Source organism: Xiphophorus hellerii, chromosome 3, assembly GCF_003331165.1.
Source record: "Xiphophorus hellerii strain 12219 chromosome 3, Xiphophorus_hellerii-4.1, whole genome shotgun sequence".
Lineage (NCBI taxonomy): Eukaryota > Metazoa > Chordata > Actinopteri > Cyprinodontiformes > Poeciliidae > Xiphophorus > Xiphophorus hellerii.
The window spans coordinates 1,272,410-1,288,368 of record NC_045674.1 but is presented as its reverse complement, the minus strand read 5'-3'; the positions used below and the strand labels follow the sequence as shown (position 1 = coordinate 1,288,368).

Below are 15,959 nucleotides of genomic sequence, written 5' to 3'. Positions count from 1 at the left end.
TGTGGAATACTATAAAAGCAAATATAAACTTCCAGTTTGATATTTTAAGATTGTTTCAATCATGAATATGAAGCTGAGAAAATTAATCCCTTAATACATTTATGTCCTTAAAACTATTTAAGGATGTTAAACGTCAATTAAATCCTAAAATTTTGCAAACACATTACAAATAGAATTAATATAATTTCTTAATAGTTTAGATTCTTTTCTGAATTTGCACAAATTTAATGTTTAAATAGTAAAACTAATTCTCTCATTTTTAGATATTTTATAATATTAGTTTGTTTAAACATATCTGAATTTGTCATTTATAGAAAATATTTTATTTTGTATCCTAAAAAATAACCAAATGTACAAATTTTTCATAACCTCTAATTAAAACGTTTAATTTGATCTGCGTTCATGTTTGTGCGTTAAAAACCAAAATTATAAAGTCTCCAAAGTAAAAATGTATTTTTTCCTGATATTTCAGATTTTCTGTCACATTAATATTCAGAAGATCCATAAATATTTTCCATTTCGGCTCCGTCGGTTTTTCTTCCTCGGGTTTTCTCTTGGTTCTGTTCGGTTCTCAGATGTTTTCAGAACCGAACCAGCTGATGGTTGGTTTTGGATCCTTTCTTCTTCACAAACACATTCAGACCCAAAGAACGACTCAGAACCCGACTGAGAAACTTTTATTTATGTTTTTATTGTTGGGACTGACGTTTCCATGGCGACACATGCAGCCAATCTGCGGCTTTCTTGTTTCCATGCAGCAGAACCGGAAGCGGAGCAGCTTAGCTGGGTTCTGTCCAGCTTGGTGTTCTGTTAGAGGAGCAGCGCTCTGCTGCCCCCTAGTGTTCACTGGAGGCAGGAAGAAGCTGCTGGAGCTCAAGTTTCAAATATGGAAAGCTAGCAGAGCCGGCCCGAGGCATAAGCTGGCCCCACGTCACAAAACTCTACATTTTAAAATTTTTATTAAAAATAAAACTGTTTCAGCGCGAGTACATGAAGAGATTTTAATTTAGATATCAGATTTGAAATTGGAAAGTTTTACTTTGTAAAAGTGCAAATAATCTGGATTATCTAATTGCTGTGTAACCATAGTAACAATCTCATGCATAACAACAAATGATCACTGATTACTTCTAAAATCACCCAATTAAACTCCGCCCCCTTTTCCAGACTTCACCTAATCTGGATTAAAACGCTGCTGGTGGAGAAAGTTTTAACAGGAAGATCAAGTCAATTTCTACAGAAGCCTTTAAGTGCCAGAACTTTATCCAACCTGAAAACCAGGCTTCACCTCTGACCTTTTCTGATTGTTGGTGTCATGGAGCGTTTGCTGCAAGGCAGTGAGACTGCAGGTGTAACTCAGGAAGTCTCGCTTTGAGCTGCAGCTTCCTTCTCGGCTCCGCGCCTAAACTTCCTGTTTTCTGCGTTTCTGGGTCTGATTGTCGCTCTGTGAGCTCCCAGAACTCCTGACCGGTTCTGGTCTCATGGGAATCCGTCTACAGAACCACCAGCAGATTTCCAGTTCAATTCAGTCAAATTTAAATGGGAAGAAAAACTGATTAGCAGACGTGTTTAAAAAAAGGGAAATTTGAGATTTAAATGTGAAAAATTCAGATTTTCTGTCTTTTTTCAGACAGATTTGGTTTGATCTGCTTCAGTTTTCTGTCGGTTACAAACAAATTAACATTAAATAAAATGTAAGTTATTCCTTCGTTAAGTTGAAACTTTTGGACTGAATGTAAATGTTCTTCAGGGTTTTAGTTCTGATTCTGCTCAGAAAGACGCTGGACATTCAGTTCACTTCATTAATATATTAGAAATAAACTTCATGAGCTGCAGCAGCGTGAGGCTTCAGCTGGAGCTTTGAGCTATTTTACTCTAACGGTTGATTGCAGATTATAATCGGTGGAAGGCAGAAATCGGCTTTGAGTTCACTTCTTAAAGCACTTCTGGAGAGTCATGCAGTCGAAAAAAGACTAAAAACTGTCCAAATATGCCGACTGCAAGGTATATTTGAATATTTACCGACTTTTTACTGGTCAAAGCACCTTTTAATAGATCATTTTAAGCCTAATTTGGTCCCAGAGTTGCATGGAGGAAGACCTGAGTCTGCTGGATGTTAAACTCTTCATGGCTTCATCTCCTCGCTGCCGGAGCAGCAGATCCCACATCGGCCCGTTTTCCTCCAGGTCCAGGTTAGTAAACATTCACAATTAAAATGTTTCAGCTGTAATAATGCAGGTTACTGACAGAATGTCCACAGTTTGATATTCTGCAGAATATTCAGCTGTGATATGTGAAGACTGAGGCCCCTGGACTTTAATTTATTGATTCATTTGATAAGTAAACCTCTGAGCATCCAGGTGAAACGTGTCGTTTCTCTTTTGGTCCACTGGGTGGCGCTGCTGCAGCGCTGTTGAGTCTCTGATTAAACAACATGCAGAGGCGTGAAACATGACGCCAGTTTTGTTTTGATACATAACTGATGAATAATGTTTGTTTTTCTCTTTTTCTGCAGGTTTTGGAAGAAAAAATCCAAACGGGGAAAAACTTCAGCTACTTTAACAGTTGGCAGTGAGCTGCTGCAGTTCTTAAAGGATTTTTTTTAGACTTATTTGTTGCTGTTTTTCTTTTTAAAATGTCATCTTTAAATGCAAACGGTGAGTTAGACCTGAGGAGGAAGGACTGGCTGTTGGTCAGCATGCAGTGGGAGGCGGTCTGGAGTTGAAGCGTATTTACAGCGGCTCCGCTCTCGTCTTCTCTGAGTCCTGCCGGCGCTCATGGCTTCCATGGTTTCCATCACGAGGAGAGACGAGAGGCAGGCGGAGTTCCTCAGGGACGTCGCCTTGGACTCTCCATCAACCTGGAATTTAAAGCAAACAGAAGAAAAGTTGCAGCTCAGAAACGTTTCACTTCATTTGTTTTGGCTGCAGAAAAGATAAAGAAACACAAATAAAATCAGAAACCAGTGGAGCTTTCTGATTGTGCTGGTATGGAACTACATTGGTGGAAAAACCTGGAAGAAAAGTCAAACATGAAGCCTGTTAGACGTACCGGGTCATTCTGCCTCCTGGACGGCACCGCAGTTTTCTTTACTCTCTGAAGCGACGGCTAAATACTCGGCCCTGTAGGGACAGAGAGACGGACTGAAACAGATCTGGATCCGGATCCTAATCCAGATCCTGGTCCCGATCCGAGTCTGGATCACTCACTCGGTCTCCCTCAGCGCCTCCTCGCCGGCCGCTGAGATCTTCCTGTAGCAGTAGATCATCTCCACCACCAGCCAGAACTGAAGCCCGATGATGGAGACGTACATCATGACCTCGGACAGGATGGACGCCATGCCTCTGGTTACTACGGCGACACACAGGGAACACAGATAACAGCCAGTGGTTGCTACGGAAACCCAGTGACCTCCAGTCGTTTGCGCAGTGGGAACAGCTGCAGACCAGCAGGTAGGCCGTGTTCTCCGCTCACTTCTCTGGTTTCTGACTGAAATTCTAAATAAATTCCACTAAAAGCTTCTTTTCATGATCGGCTGCAGCTTCATGTCGTATGAATGGATGTTTTTAGGCTCGTTTCCAACACAAACATTTAATAAAAGTAGAAATACGTTATAAAGGTGTGACTGAAAGCAAACATGAGATGAGTTTGTTTGAAAAGCAGCTCAGCAAACAAACCGAAAGCAGCGTTTGCATGAGCTGCTGCAGCTGCAGCAACGTTCAGCGGGATCAGATTACTGCCAACAATCAGACACGAAACCTGAGAAGCAGATTTCATGTTTCCATCAAACCTCTCTGATGATAAAATAGAAAAAGCTTTAAAAAAAGAAAACGATCTTGACTCAGTTTTCCTTTTATTTTTCCTTAAATGTCGTCAGGAAGTGAGAAAAATGACCAGGCTGCAGTTTTTCTGTCCACCTCGAAATGAAAAGTGAACATAAAAAGCTCAGTTACTCATAAAGTCAGAGGAGAGAAAACAGGAAGAAATTCATGTTATTTATTCAAACCTCAGAGTTTCTAAATAAATATTAAGTTTTTAGTTAACCAACAAAATATTTAGCTCCAAACTATTTAGCATGTTTAATATTTAGCTCAAAACTAAAATATTGAGCTAAATATTTAGATAATATTAAAATTTGTTTGCTGATAAGCAGAAGTAGATTTTCAAAAGTAAAAGCTGGGCATCACAATATAAATATGAAAATATATTGATCTGTAAACTGAAGCTAATCGTTCAGTTTACAGATCTGAAGCTAAATAATTGGCTTCAATCTAAATATTTAGTTTGCTAACTAAACTGTGATATTAGTGAGCGAATGAATAAGATGGTGAAAATATGACTGAAAAATGAAGCCCTATTTTTGTTTAACAGATTTTTGTTGCAACTCTGCAGCAGAGGAGCAGAAAGATTCCCGTCGACCCGGTTCTTACGTTTTGGAACCACGTGGAGGTGGATCAGCTTGGTGGTGCTGTTCTCAAAGTTATAGTTGGTGTAAATGAGGGTTCTCTTGAAGGTGCACGTGTAGGTCCCCGTGTCGTTGAAGGTCACGTTCAGGATGTAGATGGATCCGTCCTGCAGGTCCTCCGTGTTTTTGCTGCCGTTCCAGCCCAGACGCTCCTCGAAACGCGAGTCGAGAATGTCGCCTCTTTTCTCTTCGTACTCATAGAGCTGAAACAGGAAGCAGAGGAGAGACGGGAGCCGTGAGACGTTGAAGGAACCCAACCCTGAGGAACGCCGAGCCGCTGCAGGACCTCCGGCTTCCTGTCTGGACTCCTGCAGTGAGCGGATGGCCGTCAGACTCGGCTCTCTGCTGATGAAGGCATCTGATTCCCACAGGCAGGAAACAAACATCAGCTGGAAAACCGAACAGGAATCCTGCAGACGACCTCCTGGAAATGAGGGAACCAGTGATGCTGCTTCCAGCTGTAGCAGGTGGATCATTTCTGCAGGATTTCTCTGCTGATCACAAAATTCTAACTATAAAAACCTGCACAGGAAAAACCCTGGAAACACTGGAGCCGTCACATTCCTGACTGACCTCAGCAACAGTTTGTTCCCCTGAAGAAAATCATTTCTTTGTCATCTTTTGTTAAGTTATGACTGACATGACAACAACACTCGACCTGCCGGCGTGAGAGCAGCAGAGTGATCATTTGTGAATCCTTACCGGAGAGAAGTCTTGGTCGTCGGAGCTCCTGAAGAACCAGGTGACGACGGCTTTGGCCGGCACCTCGGCTCTCATCTTGCAGGAGATGCAGCCCAGCTTGAAGCCCTCGTTGGCCACGGCCTCCGTGTCCGAGTCCACCTCCACGCAGGCGCCGCCGCACAGGCCGGCTGCAGAGCGAGGAGGAGTTTCTGTCAGTTCCTGCCGGTTGCTGGGTCGCAGGTCAGAGGTCAGAGAGGAGAGCCGCGGGCGGCCGTGGGGCTCCAGGAGGAGCCGCGGCGTTTTCTCTCAGTACTCGCAGGCAAACTCTCAGTACTTCAGAAAACAGCAGGAGCTACTGTAGCTGTAGTTTTGCGTGCTTCCTCAACACATGCGTGACTTTTTATCTTTTTGGTTCTTTTTTTCTTGCATTGTTTTTATTTCCGCTCATCGCTTCACTTTGGCGATTCCATAAATTTGGATTTCAGTTTTGCTGAAATTTTCTCTTCAAAATGTGAAACTGAGAGGAAATAAAAGGTTGCAGTTAGACGGTTGTTCTGCATCCTGTCAGTTCCCAACCGGAGCCAACATCATATATAGAGGCGAGAGTCTATATATGCCAATTATTATCATTATTATCATTATTATCATGACACAAACTCGTCATCGGCCAAAGTAACACACCTGGAGCTCCAAACGTTTCTGTCTCAAACTGCATCTCGCAGTTTCCACTGAGGCCTCAGCAGCGCTCTCAACCAAAGATGTGCTACCCTGAACTTTCACCTCAGGGGGCGGGGCATGGGGTGCGGGGCATGAGGGGTATGGGGGGCGGGGAATGGGGGCAATGGGAGGTTTTCATTTTAAATAACGAGATGGAGGGGGGGGGGGGGGGGGAGGAGACAGGAAACAAACTCCAGATCAGATCAACGCTGATAAAACCTTTAAATGTGTTTGGTTTAAATCTCAGGCTGTTGAAGAGCAGAGGAGCATGAAGGGGAAGAACGATGGAGGACAGACAGGAAAACGATCGCAAGATGGAGATGAGGGGAGAGAACAAGAAGAGGTCAAAGGTTAGCTGCAGAGGAAAAGGAGGAAAAGAGAATATTAGGAGCAAAATTATATAGAAAACTGTTTATTCATCATCGTTTCATATCGACCAACTGACCGTTTCACTTATTGACTGTTTTTATTCATCAGTTGTTCATTTGACCAGCAGCATCACGAATGTTTCTAAACCTGTTCCTGCCTGTGAGGTGAGGAAGCATCGATCGCTGCAGCTGAGTTTTGCTGCGCTGCAGAAACACCGAAGGAAACGCAACAGATTTCAGCCAAATCATTTCCTCCATCAGAGAAGGTTCTGACCCACAAACTGTGAAGCTTGAAGATCCGAGACCCGAGTAAGACTTTAGTCGGACCATCTGAGACCCGATAAAGACCAAACAGGATCACAATAAAACTTGGGGTTGACGTCCAACTGATCATCCAAGTCCTTCCTAAAACAGAACCAAGACTTAATGAAGAACGTTCAATATCGCAGCAAGACTTTGGATAGGCCGTCTGAGACGTCTGTGACCTTACAGACGACCCAAGCAGAACGAAGACTGTATGATGGATCCACATTCTGGCTGATTTTTGTAGAAATCGGGTTTCTGAGATGAATCAACTTCTGAACATCAGCTGACCAACGGCAAACAACTTTATCCCACATAAACATAGAAATGCAACAATTTAACTAATAAAACAAAGCAAAAAATCTGTTAGCTTTCCTCCTCCATCAGATTCTTGACCTTTAACCCTGATTCCAACTCAAACCGAAGCAGCTTCCTGCTGCTCCGGCAGTTCAGCTGCGGCTCACAGGTTCACGTTTCAACCCGGAGCGACGGCTGATCTGAGGCCAGATTCTCCGGTTTTCAGGTTATCTGCCTGTCAGATCCGCAGCCGAACAGACCGGAGGCAAAAGGTGCATCTATAAATACTTCCTGCTTCCACAGGAAACAGCTACTGCTGGTGCTTCAGCTTCATCTCTGCTGCAATCATCTCCTTCGCCTGTCAGGATTGTTGGTGTTAATTACAGGCTGCAGCTCCAGCTGCCGGAGGTCGACCAAAGACATTCATCACTTCACGGCAGAGACACAGACGGCAGCAGGCCTCCGGTACCAAAAACCCAGATTATTCACGACGCTCTGCGGCAAACACGGGAAAAAACTGGAGTTTGGCTGCAGGATTCATCAGGCTCAACAGGAAGCTGTCACAAAGCGAGAGCAGCAAAAAGCTTCAAATCTGGAGGTCAGAGAGGTCACAGGTGTAAAATCTCACGACTCCACATCCCCGAGAAATAAAAGCAGCAGAGGAAATAAATCATTTAAGTGACTCATTTAGGAAGTAAAAAGAACATCAGAGCAGAAACTGAAGGTCAGCATCGGCTGCTGGAGTTTATCAGGGGTCTGCTGGTGTGTGTGTGTGTGTGTGTGTGTGTGTGTGTATGTGTGTGTGTGTGTGTGTGTGTGCACGCGCCTGAGGCGGAGCTGCTGCTTCGCATGAATCTCCACCATACTGCTGTTTGTCCTCAACATGAAATGCTTAAAGACAATTTTCCTTTCAGAAACAGCAGAAATCAGGAAGAGAATCAGGAGCTGCGTGATTCTGGTTCATCCTGCGATGATCCGCCGACGCCGGGAGGCGCCGCCGTCATCTGTTCAAACAATTTCATGACGTTAAAGAGAGGATGGGAAACCGTCACACTCAGGAAGGAGACGAGCTCCAGATCCAGATCCAGATCCAGGAAGTTAAAGCTGCAGATGGATGATGTCCGCCACAAAGTTTTAAAGACGGCTGTCCTGATCCTGAGGAAACGTATGAAAACTTTTGACCTTAAAGATTTTAAACAATCAATAACAGATCATTTCTGTCATTATTTGGCTTTTGGCACGTAGAAATAACCCTGGTGATTCTTGCTGACCTGGAACAAGAGACGTTTGCTCTGAGTTAACTTCAGACAGCCACATAAAAAAGCTGCATGATTCTTTTCCCTGGTGTATGTAAACTTTTGGTCTCCACTGCAGTAAAATGAGGCTGATAATAAAAGTTCAAACACGTTTTTTAAACGGGAGTTGAGAGTTCGGTTCGGATTCTCTGACTCAATCCAAGATGGCCGCCGCTGTGGACGGAGAATTTTGACTGTTTCTGGTATTTTCTTGTTCCAGTGATTTGTTGGGTTGGTTCCGTTGGGCTGGTTCCGTTGGGTTGGTTCTATTGGGTTGGTTCCGTTGGGTTGGTTCGGTTGGGTTGGTTCTGTAACGCTGAGCGATTCGGACCCACCAGAGCAGCAGGAGGCGGAGAAAAGACGGAGCGGACAGAAACGAAGATGCAGAGCGACAGGAAGGAGAGCAGAGTCATCACATCAGGAAGGACGCTGACCCAATCCAGCAGCAGGAATCCGGCCTGCAAGCTGGACTCTGACGTCTGGGATTATGCAGAAGCAGCAGATTAGGATTTTGTTGCTGCTGGTTTTAATCCGTCACATCAGCAGCTGTTTGTCTCTGAGGACTGAAACGTCCTCCAGCTGCAGAAAAGGACAAACTGCAGCTGCTGGCGACACAAAAGGCCCGGTTCTGGTTCTGGTTCAGTGTGTGTGTCCACACTGGATCCTTTGAATCCAAAAGAGCAAAAACACTTTTCAGTAGAAGATGAACAATGGGGTCCTCTGTCCCCCCCAAGTCCCGTTCCTCAGATTGGGACAGTCTGTCCGTCTGTCCGTCCTGACGTTTCTCACGAAAGAGAAACACACACACACACACACACACACACACTGTGCAGCCATGCATCACCAACGCTGACGAAGCTGCAGCACTTCCTGTCCTTCTCGGTCCATCTGTCATCTTCCTCTGCTGCTTCGTCTTCGTTTGTTATTTTTAACTGAAAAGTTTCACTTTTTGAAATAATAATTTTTATTAAAATCTTTACTTTGTTTTTGTTCCAACAATCATTTTTGTTTTGGTGAGAAAAATAACTTTTAGTGAGAAACGGAGAAAAAACGTAGATTTTATGGTAATTCTTTGTTTTAACTGCAAAATGAAGGAGAAATGAAACCAGAACAGAAGAAAAAACTAAAGTCAGGAGGAAGTTCTAGAAGATTCCTGCAGCGCCAACAGTCAGCGTGTGTGTGTGTGTGTGTGTGTGTGTGGGTGTGTGTGTGTGTGTGGGGGGGGGGGGGTGGGTGTGTGTGTGTGTGTGTGGGGGGGGGGGGGGGGGGGGGGGGGTGTGTGGGTGTGTGTGTGTGTGTGTGTGTGTGTGTGTGTGTGTAATCAGGTCATAGAGAATTATCTCGCTCCAGATTCTTCTGTCTGGGACAGACCCGTGGAGGAAACCCGGAGCTTCAAACAGAATCAGAACCGAACTCCGTCCCGTCTGGACTCAGCTGCCAGACGGAGCCGAGCGGCGAAATCACATCTGACCCGTTTGGCTGAGCGATGACTCCGATGAAGAACGTCAGTCAACAGCTTCCTGTTTGAGAGACCAGCTGTAAACCTGCAGCGACTCATTCTGAAGGACGTAAGGAACCGGTTCCGACCAGCTTTTGGGTCAAACTGCCTTTTAAAAAAGGTTCTGCGAGTCAGAACAGGAGGCGGTATCATGGTTTGGATCTTCTTCTGGGACAGAGGAAAGATGTTAGAGCCTTAAAGACATCATGCACATCAGTGAAAAGTTAGCTGCGCTAAGCTAGAGCGCTAACCACACCGCTAATGCTAGCATGCTAACCCAACTGGACGTTTGCTAGTGCTAAAATGCTACATCAACACAGTAAACAGTGGAAGGTAAAGCTAAGAATCAGCTGAGCGTCCCGCCCTGACAGGAAGAGGAGCAAACAGCTGCTGGACTGAGCAGAACTTTGGGTCGTTTAGACCCCTGGAGACCCGGTACCGGTTCTGTTGGATAACAAAAGGAGTCCAGCACATCACCAGAAACTCCTCCTGCCTGTTGATATTGCAGCTCGATCCTCTGTGGCCTGATTTGGGGATTTGCTGGTTTCGGTCTTTTCGTCGCATCCAGCCAGCAGCTCGTTGCTGCGCTGCTGTTTTCTCACCGCCTTGATAAAAGCGATCTGCTCTGACCAGAACTTGCCTCCGGGATCCATTTGCAGACTAATGGCTCCGTAATGCGGCGGCCAACAGAAAGAGCCCGGGCGCCGCAGCTCTCAGCCGGGAGGCCAGTAATTATCCCGGCGGCCGCTGGATTCCACACCGTTTAATTACTAACCAGATTAAAGCCGGTGGATAATTCATGAATCTGCAGCATTTTCCTCCTTCTGTTTCCCTGCTTTGCGTCCAGCTGAACTTTATTTACTGCATGAGTTTCCTGAACCGCAGTGAGTTCAGCTGCAGCTCCTGCATCCTGTTGAAGACGAACTTTGACCTTTTAGAAGATGAATAAACTGGCGGAGAACGTTCTTCTTTTCCAGGTTTCAGGGGATTTTTCTCACTTTCAGACCAGCAGATGTTTTTGGGCCTTAAAGTGGAGATGATAAAAAAAACACAGCATCTCACACTAAATCTAATCACTAAATATTAAAAAAATGTTTTGGTTGTTTGATGAATTTCACACAAAAAAAATCTCAATACAAACAGTCTATTTGACTTTTTAATTTATTCCCACGTCCAAACTTTTCATCACAATAGTCTTCCTCTTTCTTCTTCACATCTTTCCCACTCATCCCTCTTTATTTTACTGAACTTTTACACTCATCCTTCCTGCTGATGCTCCACAGATGAAGCTGTTAAATAAAAATCAACATTTTTATCAGCTAAATATGATGTTTCCCAGCATTTTAATGTAAATTATGGTTTTAAAGGACGACAGTTTTGCCTCTGCAGAGGAAATTAATAGCAACTCCTTATTAAGCAGCATCACTTAACGAGTTGCGTGTTGCAACTTTCTGTATTTTTTCTACATTTCAGCCGTTTACTCAAATTTTCATTAGTAAAACCACCTGTAAATACAGGTAAAGTTCAGGAAAATAACTAAAATAATAATATTTTAGAGCAGTTTGTTGTCAGATGAGACTCCCAACATCTCCACTGTTTAATAAAAGAAGAATGAATTCCTGTTTGGAGACATTTTCAGCCTCAGTGTGGATATTTATGGTTCAGCAGCTTTTAAACTCAACCTTTAATCGCTGCTAATCGTTTCCTTCCTGTCCATCTTTACTACTATCTGCAGCCTGATCTGAATATTTTATGACTGATGGAGGCGTCCAGAAGTTCACAGCTCGTCTTTAAGCTTCTCTTTTTTGGCTCTTTATTTGTTTCACGTTCTCATATTTTGGTTTCCACGCAGCTCTTATAGTTCTTCTAATCCCCAACGATGATGTTTCTGCAGCATCTCTGAAGGTCATGCATGAGGAAAAGTCCCAGAAAGCCTGAGGAAGTGTTGGTTAAAATACCAAAGTTTGCATGCTGACCTTGTTCCTGCGGCTAACTCCAGTAAAAACAAACTGAACCAGGAACCCTGGTGAAGCCAGAGGTCAACAAACAGCCACTCACCTTGAAGAGCCAGCAGGGTCAGAGGCAGCAGCAGCAGCATCCCGGCTCCGTTCAGGCACCAAACACACCGACACACACTCTGCGCCCTGCAGCTGGCAGCGCCGAGACGACCGGACTCTGCAGCCAGGAAGAGCAGGACGGCGCTGCTGGGACTCTGGGTGTGGTCTGCCCTCCTCTTCCTCTCCTCCTGATGAAGAGGGGAGCCTCCAAGGGAGGGGGGAGGAGGACCTGATGGAGGACGGCCGGTCCAAATGAATAAAGAGCTCAGAGTCCAGAGCAGGAAATGGAAGCAAAGTCGGGTTCTGGAGACGTTTCACCTGCTTTTACTCTCACATTTCTCTGCTTCCTCCACAGAAAAATCTGGTATTCTCCTCCAAAACCCCCAATGGGTCAAAGGTGAGCGGCTTCCATCCCGCCGTCCAGCAGGAGGACGGGCTGATCCTCAGACAGGCTGAGAAATCGGCTCTGGAGCGTTTATTCCCTCAGAGCGACGCGCGGAAACTGAGGGAGGGATGCTGCGCTCCGGGACGGGGGAGGGAGGCGAAGCATAGCAGTAGAGATGAGGAGGAGGAGGAGGAGGAAGAGGAGGAGGGGGAGCCATAGAGGTGTTGCTATGGTAACGGATTTTCCTATGTGATGTTTCCGTGTCCTCCGAATGTCCCACATGCTGCAGAGGACAAGATGCAAAAACACAAACAGGCGCAGCAGGTTGGAGGGAGAGGAAAAGTCATGCTGAGCAGTTAAAGCGTCATAATAAACGGCTCCATGTTCAACAGTTATGACACAATTTTAAGAAACAAACACATAAAACCGACGTGAGAAGATCAGAGTTCACATCTGCAGGTGAGTTTAAATCCTCCTGACCGCTGGGGGGGCTCGAGAGTCAGCTGCACAAACCCCAAACCTCTAATCATAAATATAAAGCACTATGCCAACATAATATTAGTAAAAGCTAATATTAAAACGCAATAAAAACACATTTAGTGAGAGCTAATGCTACAAAGCTACAGTAACGTGTTATTTGCCAACATGATATTTAATGTGAGCTCTAATAAGCTACACGGCGCTTATTAGAAGCTAAAGCTAAATAGCTTTCTCAACACAATATTTAGCTGAAGCTAAAATGCTACACAGTACTGATACGGTATTTAGCAGAAGCTAATGCATGAAGCTAATGGTGCGTTTCACCAACAACCTCTGAACTGTTTTATAAAACAATAAAATAAACATAAAGTGAGCAAAAATAAAACGATAAACAGAAATAATACGAGCAGGAAGGAAACGGAGGAGAACAGTTTCAGTTTGAAGCATCAAACTGGGACCCATCAGAACCAACTGGATGAAAACCAGCTGCTTCTTCTTCTTCTTCTTGGGTTAGGGTTGGAGTTTTGTTTCCACAGAGCCACGGGGGATCTGAAGGGTTTTTTAGAACTGTGGGGTTTTAACAATGTGTTGTGCACCATTTCAAATCAGGGAGAACTAAAATATAATCAGTTGTTATTGTGACTATTTATTGTGGGGTTTTTTTAGTATCCTTGACCTGATTATGTAATGTATTGTTAAATTATTGTATAATAAATGTTTTGTTAAAAATCAAAAAAAAAAAAAATCTTCTCCTTCTTCTTCTTCTGTTCTGCCTCCCAGGCTGACCATCAGGAGATCAACTCATCCAGCTAAGAAAATCCGTCTGATGAGAAGAAGATAAACTTAGCAGACGCATCTTTCATTTCTGCCAGTCAAATCTTCATGTTTCCGTTTTCATCCCATTCAGGTGTAGGACATGCTGCCACCTAGAGGCCAAATGGCAGGACAGGAGCTGCTTTTGGTGATTCAGCAGGAATCCTGCAGCTTTCGAGGTTCTTCAGAGAACAAGCAGCATCACGGAGACCACAGTAGATCAATCTCATATTTTAACTTGTGGGAGAATAAAAGTACATATTTTCTCAGTTTTTAGATTTTAGGTATTAAATTAAGGCGTGAAGTGATAAACTGCTGGGTTTCAGAGGAACAGCAACATCCTGCCTGCTGGTACTGATCGATTCTCAGGACATACAAAAGTAAGACACTTCATGCCAACATGCATGACACCAACTTTCCGTCACCCAACTTTATGTCGAGCGACAGAAACAGCAGGGTTTCCCCCAGAGCATTACGGACTGCAAGCGTCTCTTTTGCTGTGAGCGTTTTACTGGCGGGGCTGAATTATTCCTGAAAAAAAGAAAAGTTTATAATTTTTATGGTTTTTATAGTTGATGCATTGAACAGGAAGTGCACCAATCACGCGTCAGCCGCTGATCTGGCTTTATCTCTGACCTGATATAGGCTCACCTACTGTATATGAACATTTATATCAACCCCCTGTGAGGGTGAGGATCCATGTAGGGTCGAGTTTAAATCCACTGCATTTGCTCTGCTTGTGCAGCTCAATGTGAATGTTCAGACTGAGCTGCTCTCAGTGTTCACATGTTTTCACAGGTGCACATTTAGAGGCGCACGTTGAACGTGAGCATGACATGTCCTGGTGAACAAAGCTTTATGTGCGGCCTGAGCGTTTACGTCTCAACATGCTGACTCCGTCCGCTTTGAGTTCCCGGTTAGCCGGTGCGTTATGGACCGGTGGTTCAGCCCGGGGAGGAGCTTTCATGCTCGCCTCATGACTAGCGCAGCATGCTGGTCTGTTTTTATTTTAATTTAAATTTTTGCGGCGACACAATGCACATCAAATGCTTTGTCTACTTAAAGTCAGGTAGAGTTGCTGCGCGGAGATCAGAACGAGCAACCAAAACAGTCTCTGTGGCACGAAATGAAAAAGCTACTAAAAGTACATAAATTAAATGTGCAGTTCGTCCCTCTACATCCAGCAGCAGAGATGTGCAGCAGATTCATCATGCAGGGCAGTTCAATGTTGAATGAGGCCTTGAGCAGAATTTGATTTGGTGCTGCATGATGTTCTTGCTGCTAAGAACATCAGCATCACAAACAGCATCTCACCATAGATTTAGTGACATTTAGTGGATTTAGAGACAGCAGAGCAAAGGTGTGACATTGACCTCAGCAGATCAAACTTCTGATCTGTGTTAAAAAATCCAACATTATTTACAGAAGGAACATTGATAAAGCAGGTCAATAATCCTGAGCTGCATTTTAAAAGTTTTTATTTTAAAAAAGAAAAACCGGGAGGAGGTAACATTTTCTCTCGTTTTGTTTTTGGTAAAACAAACTTAGACACGCTCACTGAAAACATCTTCATGAAGCTCAGAGCCCTGCAGATCAGGACCTGATGGTCCGGTCGACCCGGTTCTACTGGAACCAGAACTCCATCATCTGCTCCACCTCCAGCTGCTGTGGTTCTGACCCAAACCAACCTGTTCCCCTCCTGGCCTGTGGGGGCGCTGCACCAAGAACCACTGAAGGAAACGACACAAAAACCTCTGAAGACACTGAGAGCAACTTCCTTCTTCACCAGATGGAAACAAGATGGAGGCGTCAGATTTTAGAGCTGGAGGATTTCTTCCTGCCAGCTGCTGCCGTTTAGTTGTTACGACTTTCTGGTTTAAACAAGAACTTAGTGTTAATAACAGACAAAACTCTTTATTACAAGAAACTTTCTTGTTTTAACGATTTACTGTGTTTATTGCCCAGCAGTTAAACGCGTCCTGTGATTTTTACTAGAATAGGAGACTTAATAATACATTATAAAAAAAAAATTAAAAAAAGGGAAAATGGGCGATATTCTGTTCTTGTTACTGGAAATAAAATAAAAAAAGTACAAATGTTTTGATAAAGATAATCAACGAGAAAATTTTAGGACATTTTATGTTGTTTTTAATTAATCAGTAAAACCTGAAAAGAACTGTTTATGTTTCATATCTAAAAAAAACTATAGAAATAGAGAATGGATCAAAGAAACAGTTTAAACAAAAACACAGTTTCTGCTGAACGCTGCGATTCATTTAAAAATCCCCAAGAAAAAAACGTGTTGGTCCCGTTGTTTCACATTTTATCTGCAGAGGCTGCAAACATTTATGGTAAAACATGCAGGTGGCACTTAAGATGAACTTTTACATTTCTGCAGCCTGAACCCACAGCTGTAAAACATTTCCTGTTTTTAAACGATCCTATATTCATTTTTGACTAAATAATAGTCTTATAGTCTATTATTATTTTGTAATGGTTTTATTATAAATAATAGTAGACTATAAGACTATTGTGTAAATAATAATTTTCCCTCCAGGAAGCCAGATTTTCAACATCCAGACTTTCTGAATACATTTCTT

At 43.7% G+C, this 15,959-nt stretch overlaps 1 protein-coding gene across 5 annotated transcripts; it reads right to left on the bottom strand.

The window, feature by feature from the left end:
- Window positions 1-662: 662 nt before the first annotated feature.
- Window positions 663-12,240, bottom strand: scn1ba (sodium channel, voltage-gated, type I, beta a). 5 transcript variants are annotated; one of them, XM_032554589.1, is made up of 7 exons: window positions 11,683-12,240; window positions 5,828-6,218; window positions 5,168-5,334; window positions 4,431-4,668; window positions 3,210-3,351; window positions 3,052-3,122; window positions 663-2,860 (listed from the first exon to the last, which is right to left on the bottom strand). In XM_032554589.1, exons 2-6 carry the CDS (start codon window positions 5,859-5,861, stop codon window positions 3,056-3,058), a joined length of 648 nt encoding a protein of 215 aa, XP_032410480.1. In that variant the 5' UTR covers window positions 5,862-6,218; window positions 11,683-12,240; the 3' UTR covers window positions 663-2,860; window positions 3,052-3,055. The 5 variants fall into 5 exon arrangements, with proteins under 5 accessions (XP_032410480.1, XP_032410471.1, XP_032410462.1 ...); XM_032554580.1 differs by having other exon boundaries at window positions 5,828-6,111; XM_032554571.1 differs by lacking the exon at window positions 5,828-6,218 and having other exon boundaries at window positions 11,683-11,910; window positions 12,000-12,239.
- Window positions 12,241-15,959: the final 3,719 nt, after the last annotated feature.